The sequence below is a fragment of the Bos indicus x Bos taurus genome, chromosome 15, assembly GCF_003369695.1.
Source record: "Bos indicus x Bos taurus breed Angus x Brahman F1 hybrid chromosome 15, Bos_hybrid_MaternalHap_v2.0, whole genome shotgun sequence".
Lineage (NCBI taxonomy): Eukaryota > Metazoa > Chordata > Mammalia > Artiodactyla > Bovidae > Bos > Bos indicus x Bos taurus.
The window spans coordinates 20,315,110-20,338,333 of record NC_040090.1 but is presented as its reverse complement, the minus strand read 5'-3'; the positions used below and the strand labels follow the sequence as shown (position 1 = coordinate 20,338,333).

Sequence of the window (23,224 nt, the reverse complement as noted above, 5' to 3'; positions counted from 1 at the left end):
AGATGCTGGTTGCATGCGGCCGGCGCGGACTCGCAGGGCTCAGCACACCAAAACGCTTCCCATCTGGCTACCTCCAGGGCGGGGGCGGGGCCCCACCTTTCCCTCGCTGGCCGGGCCGCAGGTTACCGTGGGCCGCGGCCGGCACGTGACCGGCGGCGAGCGGAGCGCGGCGGGGGCGGGGCCTGGCGGGAACCCCGCCCCACCCCGGGCCAGTTAACTGGCTGCTCCAACGCGGGCGCCCACTTCGCGGTGCGGTCGTCTGAGGCGGTCCTGTCCCGGCGGCTGCGGCCATGGCGACGGTGCGGGAGAAGGCGGCGGCGCTGAACCTGTCGGCTTTCCAGAGTCCGGTGCAGAGGCCTCCCGGTAGGTGCCGAGGACCCGGTCCGAAAACGGTGGGGGCCACAGGGCGGGTGGGGGACGCAGGCTGCGATTCTCGCCCGGGCGGCGACCCTGCCGCGTTACAGCCAGGTCTGCAGCGGCCTCCGCGAGCCCCCGCACTGCGGTGGCTCCTTGGACCCGCGCCCCCGCGGGTGGGCTGCCGCGCCGGAGGCTGCTGTCCTCGCAGCCAGCTTTCTCCTAAGTTCCCCAGACTTGAACTTCGCCGCGCGCGAGTCTGTGCGCCAGCTGCCTGCCGGGCATTCTCAGTAGGTCTCCAAACGGGCTCCACATCGTTACTGGTGACTGTCTGAGCCACACACCGTGCTTCCACGGTGTAGCCAGGGGCCGAAAGCCTCTCTTGCCGGCTTTGTTCCCCAGACTCTTCCTGGGAGGGCTGAGAAGTTTCTGTTAATGTAAGTTTAACTTCTGCCGCCAGGAACTTGGCATAAAAAGCATTTATTAGTTACGCTTTCCGGATAAGGAGTATTAAAATGAACAGAAGTTTTTGATTTTCAGTGGTTGCTTGAGATTAGGGGAGACAAGTGATTTTTGCCAGCTTAATCATGTCTTAGAGGGCAGGTTACTTAGAATGTTAGTATGCTACATCTTGGTTTCTTTAAATATCCAAACAATTGAATGGAATCGGATGATCAGTTAAAATTGCTGATATGTTAAAATTCCGATTCTAGTATACCCTACATCTTAGTAGATAGAGTTAAGGAGTCCAGATAACACTTGGCTTTCTTGTTTTCCTTTTAGAAAAGTTACACTCCGCCCCCGCCCCTCTCTGTAGCTGCTATGCAGGATGCTTATAGGATAAGCGTAAGTTCCCTTGTTATTAAGTCTTTCATTTGAACTTATGAGTCCTCCCTCAAGGTGACAGTGGTCAGTGGATCGACGTGGGTAAAACTGGGTACATCTCAGTGGCCCCACTTTTGTGTTTTACTTAGAATTAGAAATGCTTCTTTTAATTTTCAAAATGCTAATGGTAAATTGTGATAGACAACCACTTCTCATTTGTAGTTTGCTAAGAACTATCTTAATATCGATCTTACTCTCCAATTGAAAGGATTCAAATAAGCATCTGATGGGTACATTCAGAATTTCTCCAGTGTTTACAGTGTGAAGAGAAGGGGAATACTTCATCATTTAGGAGTATAACATCAGCAATACTGGAAACAGTCTTGAGAAATCTTTAGGCTTACTTTCTGAGTGAAATTCCCAAATTTTACGTGATTAAAAGCCTTGTCTTCTCTAACAGCCCAAATACCAATTCTGAGCTTTGGTTGTTAGTGAACAGGTTTTTACGATAAGGGAATATGTATTCAAAATTAAATAGATGACTCTCAGAGGAAAGAGTTGAAATGTTGGTTATCGAATTTGAACCCAAGGAGAGAACCACTATCTTCTGCACACAAGGTGCAGTGGGCAGAGAAGGGCCCACTGGCTTTTCTCATTTGTTTCGCTTGCTGCAGTTGGAACCCTACCTGTTATCCTGTGTTAATCCCCCTTCCACTCTTCAGTAGCCTTGTCACAGTCCTGGTGAGCACGGTAATGGGAGCCTCTGGTTCTTGGTTCCTTGCCATTCTCTTTCTGTGTGCTCTGGCAAGCAGCTTTGGATCTGTTTCTCTACCTATTAATAATGCTTCCATAGTTTAAAGGGGCTGTAACAACCAGGGACCTGATTTATGTAGAAGAAATAAAGTCTGTATGCTAACTTCTAGTAAGTCCTTTGAAGATATTTGTCTTTTAATATAGACGAGCAAAAAAGTGGTATGTACCCTGTTATCCCTTTCTAACTGTAACCTAATTCTTTGAATTCACCTGATATCACTTTTCCAGGGAGCTCAAGTACTTCCCATATGCTGTCTCATTAATCTGTATGAATTAAAGCAAGGGCCAGTGCCTACTTTCGTTGCTAGTCTTCTAAACATATTTTAAAATTGTTCTTTATTTATTTTACATAGTTTGCCTGCAGCCTTCTTTTCAGAGGCAGTCAGTCTTGTGTGACATCTCTAATGCTGTGTCAGAGGAAGACAAAGTTTGGGCCAGCCAAAACCAATACACAGTAAAAAGTGCTGCAATATTGATATTGGTGTATAGGAAGTTTTCCCTACTCAGTCGCAGCTGCCTAGTTTAACACCCAAAGCCCAGCTCTCTACATTTATCTATTTTCATGAGATTTTGGTTAATGTCCAATAAATGTAGTTCTTTTCCTTTGTCTTAATTCTGTGAGTCATGTTTTAAAAGCTCTTTTGAAAAAAAGTAATTCTTAAATACAATTCTCCCAATCCTAAGTGATTTTGGATTTTATATACTTATCTTCTGATGAAGAGTTAAATCTTCTGGTATGAGTCACATTTGTCTTCTCATCTGCTGGTGGTCTTTGATTGACTGCTGTTCAGAGCTTGACATCATCATCCAGGTGGTAGGAATGGGTAAAGGGTAAATGAAGGTGGGTTAGTTCATTCCCTTAGTTCAAAGAAAGGAAGAGGAAGAAAGAGACCCTCCTTTTTTTTCACTTTTTAAATAAATTTACAAATTTTTAGAATAGATCTAGATTTACAAAAAGTCATGAAGTTGGTGCATAGAGTTCCCATATACCCTTCACTCAGATTCCCTTATTATTGGCATGTTACATTAGGGCTTCCCTGGTAGCGCAGTGGTAAAGAATCCACCTGCCAATGCAGGAAGATGAAAGTTCAGCCCCTGGGTCAGGAAGAGCACCTGGAGGAGGAAATGGCAACCTACTCCAGGTATTCTTGCCTGGAGAATCCCATGGACAGAGGAGCCTGACGGGCTATACAGTCCATGGGTTGCGGAGAGTGGGACAGGACTGAGCGTGCACACTGACTATTAACATGCTGTTTTATTAGTATAGTACATTTGTCACAGTTAGTGGACTGGTGTTGATATCCATACTTTTACTCAGCTTTTCTTAGTTTTTGCTGAATATCCTTTTTCAGTTCCAGGGTCCTACCTAGGATGTTATTATATATTACTGTGAATCCATGTCTCCTTTGGCATTTCTAGATTGAGACAGTTTCCTCTTTGATTTTTATACATCTGTTAATTGCTGGATATGTGCTAGCCACTTGACATATGTCTCAGATGACCCACACAATAACTGCTGCTGCTGCTAAGTCACTTCAGTCGTGTCCGACTCTGTGTGACCCCATAGACGGCAGCCCACCAGGCTCCCCTGTCCCTGGGATTCTCCAGGCAAGAACACTAGAGTGGGTTGCCATTTCCTTAAGTAGAATTAGCTATGTTTTGCCCCAGAAAAGTTAGGCAGCTTGCCCGCGATTGCGTTATTAGTAATGATGGAGCCAAGAATAGAACCCAGTTCTCTGGGTCTCTAAAACCCAAGCTGTTGTCTTTCTCTATTCACAGAACCCAGCATTAGGCCTGCTGCATTAATGCAACTTTTCATGTCTAAACAGTATTCACTTAACCGAGGGTTTCTGAGCTTCAGCGTTGTTGACATTTTCCTTGTTGTGGAGGCTGGCCTGTCACTGTGATGTTAAGCAGTGTCCCTGGCCCCTCTACCCACTAAACATCAGTAGCACCTCCCCCTCCTTGGCATATAGCAGCCAAAAATGGCTCCAGACATTGCCAAATGTCCGGGACAGGGGATAAAAATCACCCACTAGGAACCACTGTGTTAACCCTTCTTTAAAATATTTTAATAGTTGGCAATAATCTGCAACTAACAAGTACTGGATAATTTGAACCTTTGTGAACTATAAGGAAATTTGAAAGGAATGGACTTCCCTAGTGGCTCAGGAGATGTGGGTTCCGTCCCTGGGTCAGGAAGATTCCCTGGAGAAGGAAATGGCAACCCACTCCAGTATTCCTGCCTGAGAAATCCAACGGACAGAGGAGGGGGTCTCAAAAGCGTTGGACGTGACTCGGTGACTAAACAACAACAAGGCGCTGGCGCACTGTGTAAGTTTTGTGCAAAATATGCTGAACATAAGCTGTCTGAATTCTTGTGTGTGTGTTGGGGGAGAGGGGGCAGTTTAATGCTCAAAAATGAAAATAAAATCGTTACATACTAATTTTGAAGTAACATGTTTTAGTAACATTGTGTATATATTTACCTTACATTGGGATCCAGTATTGGGATCCAGTTTTATAATGTCTGTTGATCTTCTAAGGAGATCTATTAATCTATTTGAAATGATTATAGAATTGTTTTCACCCTTATATTGGTTCTCACAGCAGGGCCGTAGTTAAAACTAACTACATAGATCATGGCTGATACTCATTACCTGCTTGTAACATATGTGTAAATATAATTCCTTGACCTGTCTGCCTTATAACTTGATTTTTAGGGAATTATTACTATAATAACTTGATTATTTAGCATGCATTTTTTATAAGTAAAGATGATTATTCGTGATATTACAAATACATATCAATTCAGTATTAGAAGTGTAACTTTTTGTGGCTGATAAACTTTTTTGGGTAGATTTCAAATACATGAAAAGGATCGGTCTTTGCCTTTGAAAAATAGTTCTTGTTTTCAAGCAGATAACGATGAACCTGCTTGAAAACTGAATGTTAACTAGCCTAGACTTATGTAGTGCTCACAAGCATGTGTAGTATGTTCTAGACCTAGTTTCAAACAATTTCAGAGCCTCTTGATAGCTTCTCAGAGCTTTTTATCTGACGGGTCAAATTTGTTCCCGTGCTTCGCTTCTTATATTTTGTTTGATGTTAAGTGTCCATATCTAAATGGAAAGTGATGTGTTTTAGTCTCTAAAATCCTATAAATCAGTTTAGACTTGAAACATGCCATGAACATAGTGTTTAACTCTTGTATCAGTAAATGAAGGAGCCATGTTATAAAAGTTACATCTCTTACTCAGAGTTGTTGCAGCTGGTCTCTATAGACTTTGATCATTAAGTTATGATGTCTTTACAACATGCTTAACCAAATGGTAAACAAAGAAGCATCATTGTAGATGGTGTGAATTTTAAAAAAGTGTCCAGTTCATATGCAAGTGAAGTTTAAGGAAAAGCTGAAACTTAAATTCTGATTGCTAGACTTACATAAAGCATTCATTTTATACTTCCGGTCTCTTGAATCCTGTTTAGAGGTCTCAGTAATTCTTCTTACTGGGCCATGGTCAGTGATCCCAATGTTCATTTCAGCTCTTAGATGATGATAAATATGAAGTTTCAAACCAGTATGTGGGGGATTTGTGTTCAACTGGTGAAGTCAGCATTTAAAAAAACAGGTTATCCTAGTGTGGGTTTTGGCACATTTACTCATCAAGTCCAGGGTATATTATGTTTTAAAGTATCTGTATGAACATGAGCTAGTTTGGGTCTGTGGGTGGTGATGCTTGAGGGGAAATATCCCAGGATGCAATGGTTGCAAATTAATGGTCAGTGAGAACAGAAAGGACCTGAAAGGATTGAATTGTATTATGCCTGGAGGACTCTGGAAACATTGGATGGCTCACAGGTGCCTACTACCCTGCTCTAACCTGTTCTTTAATCTTTTATACTGTGTTATCCAACCTGCAAGACTTCCTGATTTCCCATATTTAAACAGCAAGTTAATATGGGGAAATATATTCTGTATATCCTGTTTTCCCTGTAAAGATTAGCTATTTTCACGTCATTGAGGCTCTCACCCCCATCAGTTGTCTTATTGATCTCAAATTAATACGTGAGTCAGCTTTATCCCTGAGGATTTGTATGCTTCCTTATAGCTCAACTGTTGTTATATATGTTTCATCTTTAGTATTATTACTAGCCCAGAAGTCTGTTTAGTTGGTACTTAATAGGCAGTCTGAGCTCTGCAAGTTTAAACCTTGCTTATTTTCCTTTCCTGTGTACTGTGGATAGTATATCATAGAATTTATGATACCAATCTTTTTTTTAGGATTAATGACTACTGTTTCTAAATAGCTTGGTTAAGGACTTACAAATCTTAAAGTTGTTTGTTGTTTATTTCATCTCATAGGCTCACTTAAAACTCTTTCAGTTAATCCAAGTCTTCAGTGAAAGGTTAATGCTAAAACTATCTGGTGACTTAATATATTTATATTTACATATTAGGAAATCCTAATGTATATTTAGTAGCATAAAATTGAAGGTAAGTTTAATTCACTGAGCCTCAATTTCTTAAAAATAGGACTATTTTTAACTATTTCAGAGAAGTTTATTAGGATTAAATGAGAGAAGGCAGAGCTTGTTATATTGTAAGTCCTCAGATTTTCAGTTCAGTTCAGTTCAGTCGCTCAGTCGTATTTGACTCTTTGCGACCCCATGAGTCACAGCACGCCAGGCTTCCCTGTCCATCACCAACTCCCAGAGTTCACTCAAACTCATGTCCATTGGGTCGGTGATGCCATCCAGCTATCTCATCCTCTGTCATCCCCTTCTCCTTCTGCCCCCAATCCCTCCCATTATCAGAGTCTTTTCCAATGAGTCAACTCTTGGCATGAGGTAGCCAAAGTATTGGAGTTTCAGCTTTAGCATCAGTCCTTCCAATGAACACCCAGGACTGATCTCCTTTAGGATGGACTGGTTGGATCTCCTTGCAAGAGATCCAAGGGACTCTCAAGAGTCTTCTCCAACACCACAGTTCAAAAGCATCAATTCTTTGACGCTCAGCTTTCTTCACAGCCCAACTCTCACATCCATACATGACCACTGGAAAAACCATAGCCTTGACAAGACGGACCTTTGTTGGCAAAGTAATATCTCTGCTTTTCAATATACTATCTAGGCTGATCATAACTTTCCTTCCAAGGAGTAAGCGTCTTTTAATTTCATGGCTGCAATCACCATCTGCAGTGATTTTGGAGCCCCCAAAAATAAAGTCTGACATTGTTTCCACTGTTTCCCCATCTATTTCCCATGAAGTGATGGGGCCAAATGCCATGATCTTAGTTTTCTGAATGTTGAGCTTTAAGCCAACTTTTTCACTCTCCTCTTTCACTTTCATCAAGAGGCTTTTTAGTTCCTCTTCACTTTCTACCATAAGGGTGGTGTCATCTGCATATCTGAGGTTATTGATATTTCTCCCAGCAATCTTGATTCCAGCTTGTGCTTCTTCCAGCCCAGCGCTTCTCATGATGTACTCTGCATATAAGTTAAATAAGCAGGGTGACAATATACAGCCTTGACGTACTCCTTTTCCTATTTGGAACCAGTCTGTTGTTCCATGTCCAGTTCTGATCATTGCTTCCTGACCTGCATATAGGTTTCTCAAGAGGCAGATCAGGTGGTCTGGTATTCCCATCTCTTTCAGAATTTTCCAGTTTATTGTGATTCACACAGTCAAAGGCTTTAGCATAGTTAATAAGGCAGAAATCGATGTTTTTCTGGAACTCTCTTGCTTTTTCCATGATCCAGCAGATGTTGGCAATTTGATCTCTGGTTCCCCTGCCTTTTCTAAAACCAGGTTGAACATCTGGAAGTTCACGGTTCATGTACTGCTGAAGCCTGGCTTGGAGAATTTTGAGAATTACTTTACTAGCATGTGAAATAAGTGCAATTGTGCGGTCGTTTGAGCATTCTTTGGCATTGCCTTTCTTTGGGATTGGAATGAAAACTGACCTTTTCCAGTCCTGTGGCCACTGCTGAGCTTTCCAAATTTGCTGGCATATTGAGTGCAGCACTTTCACAGCGTCATCTTTCAGGATTTGAAATAGCTCGACTGGAATTCCATCACCTCCACTAGCTTTGTTCATAGTGATGCTTTCTAAGGCCCACTTGACTTCACATTCCAGGATGTCTGGATCTAGCTGAGTGATCACACCATCGTGATTATCTGGGTCGTGAAGCTCTTTTTTGTACAGTTCTTCTGTGTATTCTTGCCACCTCTTCTTAATATCTTGTGCTTCTGTTAGGTCCATACCATTTCTGTCCTTTATCGAGCCCATCTTTGCATGAAATGTTTCCTTGGTATCTCTAATTTTCTTGAAGAGATCTCTAGTCTTTCCCATTCTGTTGTTTTCCTCTTTTTCTTTGCATTGATAGCTGAGGAAGGCTTTCTTACTTCTCCTTGCTATTCTTTGGAACTCTGCATTCAGATGTTAGCTAGTGTTAATATAATGAAGATTTGAAAAAAGACTAATGAGCAAATATTTTAAGTTCATTTAAATCTCAGCTATAGTCTCTGGTCTATTAGGAAGTTAAGAATTAGTGAAAAAGTGAAAGTGAAGTTGCTCAGTTGTGTCCGACTCTTTGTGACCCCATGGACTGTAGCCTTCCAGGCTCCTCTGTCCTTGGGATTTTCCAGGCAAGAATACTGGAGTGGGTTGCCATTTCCTTCTCCAGGAGATCTTCCCAACCCAGGAATTGAACTCAGGTTTCCCTCATTGTAGGCAGACGCTTTACCCTCAGAGCCGCCAGGGAAGTTAAGAATATTAAGTGATACTCCTCCTTTTATGTAGTCATAGTGACTGAAAACAGTACAGCCACTCCTAGTTCTGGATACCAGGGAAATGACCAGGACGTATTTTGAGATTCCATCCAGTGTGTGATTCTGGCTCTACTCAATAGAGACTAACTGTAGTGCATGCGTGCATGTTAAGTCACTTCAGTCATTGCCAACTCTTTGCAACCCTGTAGGCTGTAGCCTGTCAGGCTCCTCTGTCCATGGGGATTCTCTAAGCAAGAATGCTGGAGTGGATTGCCATGCCCTCCTCCAGGGGATCTTCCCCACCCAGGGACTGAACTCACGTCTCTTATGTCTCCTACATTGGCAGGCAGGTTCTTCACTAGCACCACCTGGGAAGCCCAACTAACCGCAGTTCCAGTAGTAAATTTAGTTTCAACTTGATTTCTCTAGTCGAATCTCCCTAATTCAGCTTTTAAAACTACTCACATATTTGGTAAATTGCCATCAATTACTTCCTTCTTTGTTTAGTAATACATTATGAAGTATCTGGAATTTTTTAATGTCTTGATAATTTAAAAGATTCTTGCTGATAATTTTAAGCTAGCATCATAATAATGGGTAGACAGTAAAATTGAATGTGAAAAACTGAAAGGTGCTCAGTTGTGTCCGACTCTTTGCAACCCCATGTTGCAGTCGGACACTGGGTAGCCTTTCCCTCTCCAGGGGATCTTCCCAACCCAGGGATCGAACCAGGGTCTCCTGCATTGCAGGCGGATTCTTGACCAGCTGAGCCACCAGGGAAGCCCATAGTAAAATTACCCATCTATTTTTGATATTGGAAATAATACAAACACATAATAAAGGGTTTTTTGTGTTTGTGTGTGTCTCTTAGTAATTTTTATGGTCAGTCAGTGCAGTTGCTCAGTCATGTCTGATTCTTTGCAGCCCCATGTACTGAAGCACACATGCCTCCCTGTCCATCACCAACTCCCGGAGTTTACTCAAACTCATGTTCATTGAGTTGGTGATGCCATCCAACCATCTCATCCTCTGTTGTCCCCTTCTCCTCCCTCCTTCAGTCTTTCCCAGCATCAGGGTCTTCTCAGATGAGTCAGCTTTTCGCATCAGGTGGCCAAAGTATTGGAGTTTCAGCTTCAACATCAGTCTTTCCAATGAATATTCAGGACTGATTTCCTTTAGGATAGACTGGTTGGATCTTCTTGCAGTCCAAGGGACTCTCAAGAGTTTTATCCAACACCAGTGTTCAAAAGCATCAGTCCTTCGGCGCTCAACTTTCCTTATAGTCCAACTCTCACATCCATACATGACTACTGGAAAAACCGTAGCCTTGACTAGATGGACCTTTGTTGGCAAAGTAACGTCTCTGCTTTTTAATATGCTGTCTAGGTTGATCATAACTTTCCTTCCAAGGAGTAAGTATCTTTTAATTTCATGGCTGCAGTCACCATCTTCAGTGATTTTGGAACCCCCCCCAAAAAAAATCTGCCACTGTTTCCACTGTTTCTCCATCTATTTGCCATGAAGTAATGGAAATTAAAAGACGCTTACTCCTTGGAAGGAAAGTTATGACCAACCTAGATAGCATATTGAAAAGCAGAGACATTACTTTGCCAACAAAGGTCCGTCTATTCAAGGCTATGGTTTTTCTTGTGGTCATGTATAGATGTGAGAGTTGGACTGTGAAGAAGGCTGAGTGCTGAAGAATTGATGCTTTTGAACTGTGGTGTTGGAGAAGACTCTTGAGAGTCCCTTGGACTGCAAGGAGATCCAAACAGTCCATTCTGAAGGAGATCAGCCCTGGGATTTCTTTGGAAGGAATGATGGTAAAGCTGAAACTCCAGTACTTTGGCCACCTCATGTGAAGAGTTGACTCATTGGAAAAGACTCTGATGCTGGGAGGGATTGGGAGCAGGAGGAGAAGGGGACGACAGAGGATGAGATGGCTGGATCGCATCACTGACTCAATGGACGTGAGTCTGAGTGAACTCCGGGAGCTGGTGATGGACAGGGAGGCCTGGCGTGCTGCGATTCATGGGGTCGCAAAGAGTCGGACACGACTGAGCGACTGAACTGAACTGAGTGGAACCGGATGCCATGATCTTTGTTTTCTGAATGTTGAGCTTTAAGCCAACTTTTTCACTCTCTTCTTTCACTTTCATCAAGAGGCTCTTTGATGAAATAGTATGAAACATGAATAGTATGAAAAGGCAGAAAGATAGGACACTGAAAGATGAACTCTCCAGGTCAGTAGGTGCCCAGTATGCTACTGGAGATCAGTGAAGAAATAACTCCAGAAAGAATGAAGAGACGGAGCCAAAGGAAAAACAGCACCCAATTGTGTATGTGACTGCTGATGGAAGCAAGGTCTGATGCTGTAAAGGGCAATATTGCATAGGAACCTGGAATGTTAGGTCCATGAATCAAAGCAAATTGGAAGTGATCAAACAGGAGATGGCAAGAGTGAACGTTGACATTTTAGGAATTAGCGAACTAAAATGGACTAGAATGGGTGAATTTAACTCAGATGACAATTGTATCTATTACTGTGGGCAAGAATCCCATAGAAGAAATGGAGTAGCCATCCTAGTCAACAGAAGAGTCCAAAATGCAGTACTTGGATACAGTCTCAAAAACAACAGAATGATCTCTGTTCATTTCCAAGGCAAACCATTCAATATCATGGAATCCAAGTCTATGCCCCGACCAGTAATCCTGAAGAAGCTGAAGTTGAACGGTTCTATGAAGACCTACAAGACCTTCTAGAACTAACACCCAAAAAAGATGTCCTTTTCATTATAGGGGATTGGAATGCAAAAATAGGAAGTCAAGAAACACCTGGAATAACAGGCAACTTTGGCTGTTGGAGTACAGAATGAAGCAGGTCAAAAGCTAATAGAGTTTTGCCAAGAGAACCCACTGGTCATAGCAAACACCCTCTTCCAACAACACAAGAGAAGACTCTACACAGGTACATCACCAGATGGTCAACACCAAAATCAGATTGACTATATTCTTTGCAGCCAAAGATGGAGAAGCTCTATACAGTTGGCAAAAACAAGACCAGGAGCTGACTGTGGCTCAGATCATGAGCTCCTTATTGTCAAATTCAGACTTAAATTGAGGAAAGTAGGGAAAACCACTAGACCATTCAGGTATGACCTAAATCAAATCCCTTAGGATTATACAGTGGAAGTGAGAAATAGATTTAAGGGACTAGATCTGATAAGAGTGCTTGATGAACTATGGGTGGAGGTTCATGACATTGTACAGGAGACAGGAAGCAAGACCATCCCCATGCAAAAGAAATGCAAAAAAGCAAAATAGCTGTCTGGGGAGGCCTTACAAATAGCTGTGAAAAGAAGAGAAGCAAAAAGCAAAGGAGAAAAGGAAAGATATAGCCATTTGAATGCAGAGTTCCAAAGAATAGCAAGGAGAGATAAGAAAGCCTTCCTCAGCTATCAATGCAAAGAAATAGAGGAAAACAACAGAATGGGAAAGACTAGAGATCTCTTCAAGAAAATTAGAGATACCAAGGAAACATTTCATGCAAAGATGGGCTCAATAAAGGACAGAAATGGTATGGATCTAACAGAAGCAGAAGATATTAGAAGAGATGCCAAGAATACACAGAAGAACTGTACAAAAAAGACCTTCATGACCCAGATAATCACGATGGTGTGATTACTCACCTAGAGCCATATATCCTGGAATGTGAAGTCAAGTGGGCTTTAGAAAGCATCACTACGAACAAAGCTAGTGGAGGTGCTGGAATTCCAGTCGAGCTATTTCAAATTCTAAAACATGATGCTGTGAAAGTGTTGCACTCAATATGCCAGCATATTTGGAAAACTCAGCAGTGGCCTCAGGACTGGAAAAGGTCAGTTTTCATTCCAGTCCCAAAGAAAGGCAATGCCAAAGAATGCTCAAACTACCTCACAATTGCACTCATCTCACACACTAGTAAAGTAATGCTCAAAATTCTCCAGGCCAGGCTTCAGCAGTACATGAACCATGAACTTCCAGATATTCAAGCTGGTTTTAGAAAAGGCATAGAAATTGCCAACATCTGCTGGATCATAGAAAAGGCAAGAGAGTTCCAGAAAAACATCGATTTCTGCTTTATTGACTATGCTAAAGCCTTTGACTTTGTGGATCACAATAAATTGTGGAAAATTCTTATAGAGATGGGAATACCAGACCACCTGACCTGCCTCTTGAGAAATCTGTATGCAGGTCAGGAAGCAACAGTTAGAACTGGACATAGAACAATAGACTGGTTCCAAATAGGAAAAGGAGTATTTATGGTAGATACAAAATTATCTACCATAATTGGTATGGTAGATAATTTTGGCTATGGCTCACTGCAGTCCTTATGTTTATTTCAACACAAAAGATGAATTTCAAATGACCCACTTAAAATTTATGACTCGTGCACTGAGTTGAGGTTTTTTCCCCAGGCATACCACAAAGTTTATGGGATTTTAGTTCCCCAGTCAGGGATCGAAACCTGGCCCCCCACAGTGGATGTGTGGAGTCCTAACCCCTCGAATGCCAAGGGAATTCCCAGGTGGAGTTTTAATATGCCTCAGAAACGTACCTTTGCTTTCATCTTACACATTCTATCTAACAAAGGAAGGTTGTTTCAAGTAGGAATTTCTTTAATGATAATTCCCCTTCTTCCTTTCTGTTGTGCTGTTGCATGTTGCTTTTCTTTTCTAGACTACTCTGAGGGAAATGAGTCTCCCTGGTAGCCCAGATGGTTGAGAGTCTGCCTGTGATGCAGGAGACCTGAGTTCGATCCCTGGGTTGGGAGAATTCCCTGCAGAGGAGGGCATGGCAGCCCGCTCCAGTATTCTTGCCTGGAGAATCCCATGGACAGAGAGCCTGGTGGGCTATGGTCCATGGCGTTGCAAAGAGTCAGACATGATTGAGGCAACTTAGGATGCTCACACAAGGGAAGTAATCAGTTTTCAATTTCAGTCCAGGTTCGATGCACGATACTGGATGCTTGGGGCTAGTGCACTGGGACGACCCAGAGGGATGGTATGGGGAGGGAGGAGGGAGGAGGGTTCAGGATGGGGAACACATGTATACCTGTGGTGGATTCATTTTGATATTGGGCAAAACTAATACAATTATGTAAAGTTTAAAAAAAAAAAAAAAAGGTATACTGTGTTTCCATAAAAAGAAAGAGCAAGCCAGATAGGCAGCAAGCTGATGATTAGCTAGATTAATTCCATTAGCTTGCTAAAACTTAAGGTCCATTTTCTTTTCATTATTTCTCCTTTTCTTCTTCGTAGCTATGTCAAATATCAATTTATTAAAGTGAGGAAACATATAAATATTTGAAAGCATGTTTTCTTTCTTTTCTATTTGGCTAAATCCTTACTTTATTTCTGTGCTTCTCCTATCTTTGCAATAGTCTCTAAGCTCCTGTTGAGCAGGAACCAAACTGTTAGTTTACAAAGCACTTAATTCATGAGCATGCATAATAAGAAGCTTTTAAAAATTAGTTTATTCCAACAAGCATTATGTGTGAATGTATATCTATAACTATACATCTGTCTGTCTAGTTATCTATCTGACTAGTAAATGCTTTGAAATCATATAGACCATGAACTAAATCCCAGCACCACCATTACAATATAATGTTCAGAAGTTATACTTAACCTCTGTATATCTGTTTTCCATTTCACAAATATGGCAATGTCTGCTTCATAGAGTTGCTAAGATTAGATCATTTGTGTAAGGCATTTAATAGAGTTCCTTAATTGGTAACTGCCACAAGGTCTTATTTGATCTGCACCGCTCACTCCCATTTTCACTCTTCTCTGATCTCACTTCTGTTCTTTTCCTTGGTCACCTGAGTAGGTTGTGGTGGCCTCTCTCCTGTTCTCAGCAGAGCACCTCCCTCCTCCTCAAGGCCTTTGCTCTTTCTGTTTTCTCGGCTTTCCCCTCAGATAACTGCACAGCTTGCCCCCTGATTTTACTCAGGCTTCTGCCAAGGGATCACCTTGTCAGAGAGGTCTTTCCTGACCTCCCATCTAAAATAGCATTCTCTCTCTTACCTGGCTTTACTTACCTTCTTGACACTGATCTAACATACATGTGTTGTGGATATCTTCCCACAAAGTGTGTTTAAGTCCTTAAGAACAGGGACTTTATTTTGCCCATTCTTTTATCCTAACACATAGAACAGTGTTTAGCGTATAGTAGGCAGTAACTTTTTAATTAATTGCTACTAATAATTTCATATTTCAATAACAAGCTGCCCTCATAATTGTTCCTTATTAATAGCTTTGGAGATTGCTACTTTTTACTTAAGGCTTGCTTAGACCTTATTACAAATGAGCCAGGTGAGTCTGTGATTTTTCCCATTTCAGGTTTCAGTGTAGCCCAGAAGCCATTTGGAGCCACATATGTTTGGAGCAGCATTATAAACACTCTTCAAACACAGGTGGAGGTGAAAAAACGAAGGCACCATTTAAAAAGACACAATGACTGCTTTGTTGGTTCAGAAGCTGTGGATGTCATTTTTTCTCACCTAATGCAGAATAAATATTTTGGTGATGTAGATATTCCGCGGGCCAAAGTGGTAAGAGTTTGTCAGGCACTTATGGACTACAAAGTATTTGAAGCAGTTCCAACCAAAGTCTTCGGAAAAGACAAAAAACCCACATTTGAAGATAGTAGCTGCAGCCTTTATAGATTCACAACGACACCTAACCAAGACAGTCAGTTAGGGAAAGAAAACAAAGTATGTTCACCTTCCAGGTGAGTATATGTTAGATTTTCATTTAATATTGGCAGGAAGAGGCACCTTGTTAGCATAATCAGTCTCAGGATATTGGCAGAGGGGATGTTTACAGGATTTTGTCTACTTTTTAGTGAGATGCTGACTATCTTTTGAAATAGTAAATTAGGCTAAAATCTGGGTCTGTGGGTAAATTTGATAGAGTGAACTTTTATTTGATATCTCCTAGAATTCTTATTGGAAGTCATCAACAAATTTTGATTTTCCTGCTTCAAGTTACAATTATAGTATAAAGAATATTAGAGAGTTTATACACAAAGTGGTATGGAAGACAAACAGGTGGGTTGTCACTAGAATCCAGGAAGTAGCAGCTGTGAAATATGAAAGGAGCCAGAATGCAGAAAATTTATAGGACATGTTAGGGAGTTTGCATGTGATCACACAGATGTCAGGGAGGCCATAGAAAGACTCAAAGTATGATGAGATTGACCTTCAGAAAGGTCATCCTGGCAGCTATATGGACAGCCTAATGGGGAGAGCTAGGTAGGAATCTGTTGCAATACTGTGATCTACAGATGAGGAGGAAGTAGGCAGCAGTGGTGGAGGAGGAGGAACCATTTAAAGGGAGACAACATTGTAGAACCCAGTGACTGAAATGGATATAGGTCATAAGTGCATAGTTAACGTAGTTATTTGTCATGAAATAAAACTTTTCCCTTTTATTCCCCTCAGCTTAATGGTGAGGAGGTGACTGTGTAATTGAAGCTCTTAAAGTTCAGATCTGACCCAAAGTCAGACGTATAGTGTATTGACTTTGAAGTGTTTTTTAATTCTATATGTAAAACATGATAAAACGTACTTCTCTGTATATGAAGGAAGTGGGACAGGTAGGGCATGGTCAGTACTTTCCAAATGGAGATCCCTGTGCTTTATCTGAAACCTTTGGAACAGATGCTTATCGAAATTTGGAACTTTGGAGATTTTAGAAAGCTAATAATATACATATATCATTTACTAGATAACACTCCTAGACACAGGAGACATAGGTTTGATATCTGGGCCAGGAAGATCCCCTGGAGTAGGAAGTGGCAACCCACTACAATTTTCTTGCCTGGAGAATTCCATAGACAGAAAAGCCTGGCAGACTATAGTCCATGGGGTTGCTCAGACACAGCTGAGCATGCATGCAGATAACACTCCTAGAGGGATCTGGGACAGCATCTGGTAATCAAACACATTAATATTTCTGCAGTGAAAACGTTCATATTCACTGGGATAGATATAAAGGCTATGAAAATCTCAAAACAGGTTTTGTCACTGTATGAATTCTGAATAGACAACTTTGAATTTTTCAAAGCTTTTTGGGTTTCAGAATTGTGAGTAGGGGATTGTAGATCCATATTTGATGAGCACTGTCTACCAGAGAATGCCCTGGAAATAGAGATCACTAATAAAAATGATAAGCATAATTAAGTTTGACTATGTCTGATTGTGTTTTAAAATTGGAGACACAGTTTTAGTCATTGAATCACTTTAAGTGCTCAAAGGAGAATTTATTTAGAGTATATATTCAGGCTTGAGAAAGAAGGTGGCATGTCTTATATTTTATCCTCCTCTTAGAATTTGAATTTGTTATGCTTTTGCTGTGGAATACATAACTGTCTAGACACTCTTAGCTCTCAAATGCAAAAATATTTCTGTGGGCTTACTAATAAAAATTTATGAAATAAATTTGTTGTAGATATGCAGATACATTATTTAAGTCCTCTGACATCAGATCGACAAGTTTAGAGGCTCTGTGGGAAAACCTGAGTTTAAAGCCTGCCGACTCTCCTCGTGTAAATATCTCTGCAACCTTGTCTCCACAAGGTAAGCTCAAGATGATACAGGAAGGAATAGAAGACTAACTTCAAATAAAGTTATTTAAATTTTTTCAGTCTTAACCTTTATTAGAATTTAGATATTCAGAGCACAGAGAAAGAGCACACTGTGTATTAAAGCTGTTTATATTAAGTTTTAACAGAGGTCTATTATCTTTAACAAATAGATCAGTGTTGCAATTCTGAACACTGACTTTTGTCCTATCAGCTGGCAGAGGTTCAAATCTGAAATGATTTGCATGCAGATTTTTAAAAAAATTTATTTAAAATCTGTTCTCTAGCTTTCTCTAAGATTTTATTAGAGTCAGTAAAAAATTGGAAAATTATATTAAAACATTAACAGGATTCTTATGTTCTTCTTTGTCTATGGCCGTGGAATGTGGTTTTAAGGACGGATTTCCACCTTCCCTCCCCCATCCCACTTGTGGAAACCCTGAGTGGAATAATCTGCAGCCAATAGTTTCAGACGAGTTTTCAGACTGAATGACTCATTCTTTCTTCCTCGGTCCTTATTAACATGTTATATGACTTGATCTCTTATCAAGCCATATTGCTTTTTACAGTACAAGAATGAAAAGAATTCCTGTTGTCCAAAGTCTGTTCTCCTACACTTTACAACAAATCTTGAATTGTTGTTCCTTTGTTATAAGAAACCACTTCATAAAACTGACTTTCTCTTTTGTTTTCTTTTTCCACAAATTTATTAGCTTAGACCTGCCTAGGCAGATACTGTGGTGAGCCTGTAGTAACTGCTGTTAACTTTCCCCTTGTCATTTTCCCTGTGCAGTTATTAATGAAGTGTGGCAAGAAGAAACAATAGGGCGACTGCTCCAGCTTATAGACCTTCCTCTCCTTGACTCCCTCCTCAAACGGCAAGAGATGATACCTAAAGTTAGTCAGCCTAAGAGGCAGCTTGACTTGGTCAACAACAGGAACTATCTGGATCGAGGGATTCTCAAGGCTTACAGTGATTCTCAGTATGTGGAAAAACCTGTAATAATTTGAGTGTATTTGTAGGAAGATAATTAGTTTTAAGATAATCTTTTGAATTCTTCTGTCCATACAATCAGATATGCTTTGTCAGTTGATATTATCATTGTTGGGAAAAATGAAGAACAAAATTACCTTGGTCAAAATTAATGAGATTTAAATGTCATTATTTATCATATTCATTTTTTTTTCAACATATATCTTACTTGCATATCAAGTGAAGAAAATGATTATGCTCCACCTTCTTTGTTAAAATATAGGTCTGTCTAGTCTCTTAGAGCTGTCTGGTCTTACATTTCTAGTACTTCACCAGTTCTACATTCTAATGAACTATTAATATAGTTGAATGTCAAAAGGTAGCTTAAAACCTTACGTGAAAAAAATAATCCCAACATAAGAATTTAAATTACATTTATACAATTTAAATTAATAGGTGAAGGTATTTTATAATGACCTTAAATTTTAAGTACAGAATCAGAAATTGACCTTAAAAGATCATCTGTCTACATCTTAAGATGAAGCTGATGACCACAGGAGGTGACCTGACCTGGGTGGTGGCAGAATTAGTTGTCCTGAGTCCACAGCAGTGGAAGATATGATTTTTTTTTTAAACTATTTGTTGTTGTTCAGTTGATAAGTTGTGTCTGACTCTTTGCGACCCCGTGGACTGCAGCATGCCAGGCTCCCCTGTCCTTCACTGTCTCCTGGAGTTTGCTCAGATTCATGTCCATTGAGTCGGTGATGCCATCCAACCATCTCATCCTCTGCTGCCCCATTCTCCTTTAGCCTTCCATCTCTCCCAGCTTCAGGGTCTTTCCAGTGAGTCAGCTCTTCACATTAGGTGGCCAAAATATTGGAGCTTCAGCATCAGTCCTTGCAATGAATATTCAAGGTTGATTTCCTTTAGGATTGACTTGTTGGATCTCCTTGCAGTCCAAGGGACTCCTAAGAGTCTTCTCCAGCACCACAGTTCGAAAGCATCAGTTTGGTGCTCAGCCTTCTTTATGGTCGAGTTCTCACATCCATACATGACTACTGGAAAAACCATAGCTTTGACTATATGGACCTTTTATTGGCAAAGTGCTGTCTCTGCTTTTTAATACACTGTCTAGATTTGTCATAGCTTTTCTTCCAAGAAGCAAGCGTCTTTTAATTTCATGGCTGTAGTCACTGTCTACAGTGGTTTTGGAGCCCAAGAAAATAAAATCTGTCACTGTTTCAATTTTTCCCCCATCTGTTTTCCACAAAGTGATGGGACTGGATGCCATGATCTTAGTTTTTTAAACATTGAGTTTCAAGCCAGCTTTTTCACTCTCCTCTTTCACCTTCATTAAGAGGCTCTTTAGTTCCTCTTCCCTTTCTACCATTAGAGTGCTAGCATCTGCCTATCTGAGGTTGCTGATATTTCTCCCAGCAGTCTTGATTCCAGCTTGTGATTCATCTAGGCCAGCATTTTTCATGATGTACTCTGCATGTAAGTTAAATAAGTAGGGTGACAATACACTGCCTTGTCATACTCCTTTCCCAATTTTGAACTAGTCAGTTGTTCCATGTCCAGTTCTGTTGCTTCTTGATGCACATGCAGTTTTCCCAGGAGACCGGTAAAGTGGTCTGGTACACCCATCTCTTTAAGAATTTCCCACAGTTTCTTGTGATCCACACAGTAAAAGGCTTTAGCGTAGTCAATGAAGCAGATGTTTTTCTGCAGTTCTCTAGCTTTCTCCAGGATCCATTGAATGCTGGCAATTTGATCTTTGGTTCCTCTGCCTTTTCTAAACCCAGCTTGTATATCCAAAAGTTCTTGGTTCATGTACTGCTGATGCCCGTATTAACAAATTGAATGTTAAAAGTTAGTCATTCTATTTCTTAAAATGTAGCAATTTTCTTAAGTTACCCAACTGGGATTTTATTAGAAATGGCTAATTAATATTTAATTATTTTGAAACCCTAACTTGTCTTCCTCTATTCTCTTCTAGCCAGAGTCAGAGATGATAGATCATACCCAGAGCTTTGAAGTAAACCACAGTATATGAGAAAAATGCTGGTTTAGGAATCAGATCTGGGATCTAGTCCTTCCTGGGACCCTGAGCCAGTAACTTAAGAGTTTCTGGACCTCAATAGTAAATTTAAGGAGTGGAATTTGAATTCTGATGTCCTTTTCAGGCCTGTATTATAGTGGATAGCTTCTGTTTTTGCTTTAAAAAAGAGTGAAGACATATTAAAATCAACTTTTTATCTGTGATACATGACCTAGCTATAGAATTATACATATCCATTATACAAGCTGTAAAGAATTATACATATCTTTGGCTTCCCAGGTGGCTCAGTGGTAAAGAATCCACCTGCCAAGCAGGAGACATGGGTTTGATCCCCAGGTCAGGAAGATCTCCTGGAGCAGGAAATGGCAACCCATTCCAGTATTCTTGCCTGGAAAATCCCATCCAACCCTGGCGGGCTACAGTCCATGGGGTCACAAACAATCAAACATGACTTAGGGACTAAACAGCAAATAGCAGCCCCAAAGGTGTATAGAGATTCATCTTAGTGGGAAACTTGAAACAGCTAGTAAATCAGGTATGGGTTTATTGGTTATCCTTTGCTTTTTAAAATAATTCTTTTCTCTCATAGGGAAGATGAGTGGCTCTCTTCAGCAATTGATTGCTTGGAATACCTTCCAGACCAGATGGTGGTAGACATAAGCAGAAACTTTCCTGAGCAACCAGATAGAATAGACTTAGTGAAAGAACTTCTGTTTGATGCCATTAGCAAATATTACAGTAGTAGGGAACCTCTGTTAAATCACTTATCTGATGTTCATAATGGAATTGCAGAACTCCTAGGTAAGTAAGATGTTACTGAATACTAAAATTTCTCTTTGGAGGGAACAGGACAAAGTTTCTTGTCCCAAAATTAACCAAAATGATATTACTTCAGGCTGGGAATGGATCTAGACTAATCCATGGAAAGTATGTTTTTCCCAAAACTTCCATGGTTCATTTGGAAAGCAGCTTTACTGAGCTCTGAAGTCATGCAGGGACTTCTGGTCGCTACAGGTGAATGCTGCTCTCATTCACTGGAAACTTAATAAGCATAGAGCAGCAGTTCTCTTTTTCAGAAAGTGTTACCAGCACTGTCACCATTCTCCAGTCATCCTCTTCACAGTGGCAGACACTCTGCTTTGTCCCTGTGCCAGTGAGGCAGACTGTTCCACGTGGTTTGTTGAAAACAAGTTGCAGATTTCAAAGAATCCTATTTTTCTCAGAGTTGGCTATATCAGTACTGTATACATAGTGTACCCTTGAAATGTCATGAATTATTGGAAAACATGGGCTGAGAATTTATTTACAAAGTCACATTAGATTTAATATCCTAAGATTTGTGAATGACAAGGACTTAGGACTTGCCAGTTTGAGTATAGGCTTTCTTGATGGTATTGGTCATTCATTTTAATTCCTAGTCTCTTTGTTTTGCTGTTGAACATAATTTTGGATAAGTTTACTGATTAGCTTAAGTTTTAGCTTGACTTTTGTTCCCTTTGATATAGTTGTGTCTGGTCAAAATTAAAGCATTTTTTTCCTTTTGGCAAAAGTGAATGGGAAGACTGAAATAGCATTAGAAGCTACTCAGCTCTTTCTAAAGCTTTTGGATTCCCAAAATAGAGAAGAATTTAGAAGACTGCTGTATTTCATGGCTGTTGCAGCACATCCTTCTGAATTTAAATTACAGCAAGAAGTAAGTCTTTTGTCTAAATGTTAATTGTATTCAGTATCTGTGATACTTACAGGACATATTATTCCATTATCAGCATCAAGTATGTGGAAATGGACAGTAGCTATTAATATTTAACATTGCTTTTTATATTACATTTATTCTTAAAAATAAATTCTATTGGGTATATATTCTTTTACAGAGTGACAACCGAATGGTTGTGAAAAGGATGTTCTCAAAAGCTATTGTTCACAATAAAAATTTATCCAAAGGCAAAACTGACCTTCTGGTGCTCTTTTTAATGGATCATCAAAGAGATGTTTTTAAGGTAAAACTCTGAACGTAAAGTTGAACTTATGTAATAGATCACTAAATTAAAATGCATAATGTTCCATGTGCCTTCTTTTTTTTTTTTGTAAGATTCCTGGAACTCTACATAAAATTGTCAGTATTAAGCTCATGGACATTCAGAAAGGAAGAGATCCAAACAGAGACGCAGGTAATCTGAGAAATACTCCTTCCATGTCTCACGAGGATAAGTAGTTGCATTTTAGCTTCAGCTAGACTCTAACTCATCTTCTCAGAGCTATTCAGACTTAGCAGAGAGCCTTTTTATGTCAGAAAAGCAACCTGACAGGGTTAGAAAGTCAGCAGTGCTTAGCACCTTTACATGCATTTTATAAAGTGGGGGAAGAAAAAAAATATATATATATATACAAGTGGTTTTTTTCTTGTTAAATCTGAGGACTAGATCCATTAACTGAACTTTTTACTTTTAAACTTTAAGGATATATTTATTGCCAGAGAATTGATCGAAGTGATTATTCTGACCATACAAGGAAGACAACCAAGGATGAGCTGTTGAATTTACTAAAAAATATTGATGAGGATTCAAAACTTTCCACCAAAGAGAAGAAAAAATTGTTAGGTCAATTCTATAAGTGTCACCCAGACGTGTTTATTGAGTATTTTGGGGACTGAGTTTCCAGTATCTGTATATAACTTGTGCATTTTAAGAATAAATTATGTATCCTAAAGATTCAATCATATTGTAATATTAGATGTTCCTCTAAGTATGAAACTGTACTTAATAAAACATTTTTTGTATAACCTTTTGTGAAACTG

General features: G+C 40.2%; 1 protein-coding gene across 2 annotated transcripts; it reads left to right on the top strand.

Annotated features, from left to right (window-relative positions):
* The first annotated feature begins 196 nt into the window (after window positions 1-196).
* On the top strand, window positions 197-23,221 carry DEPDC7 (DEP domain containing 7). 2 transcript variants are annotated; one of them, XM_027562722.1, is made up of 10 exons: window positions 262-363; window positions 1,138-1,200; window positions 15,151-15,541; window positions 17,263-17,390; window positions 18,189-18,378; window positions 21,020-21,231; window positions 21,981-22,123; window positions 22,302-22,427; window positions 22,520-22,598; window positions 22,887-23,221. In XM_027562722.1, the coding sequence occupies exons 3-10, from the start codon at window positions 15,315-15,317 to the stop codon at window positions 23,078-23,080; spliced, it is 1,299 nt and encodes a 432-aa protein (XP_027418523.1). In that variant the 5' UTR covers window positions 262-363; window positions 1,138-1,200; window positions 15,151-15,314; the 3' UTR covers window positions 23,081-23,221. The 2 variants fall into 2 exon arrangements, with proteins under 2 accessions (XP_027418522.1, XP_027418523.1); XM_027562721.1 differs by lacking the exon at window positions 1,138-1,200 and having other exon boundaries at window positions 197-363.
* The last annotated feature ends 3 nt before the right edge of the window (window positions 23,222-23,224 follow it).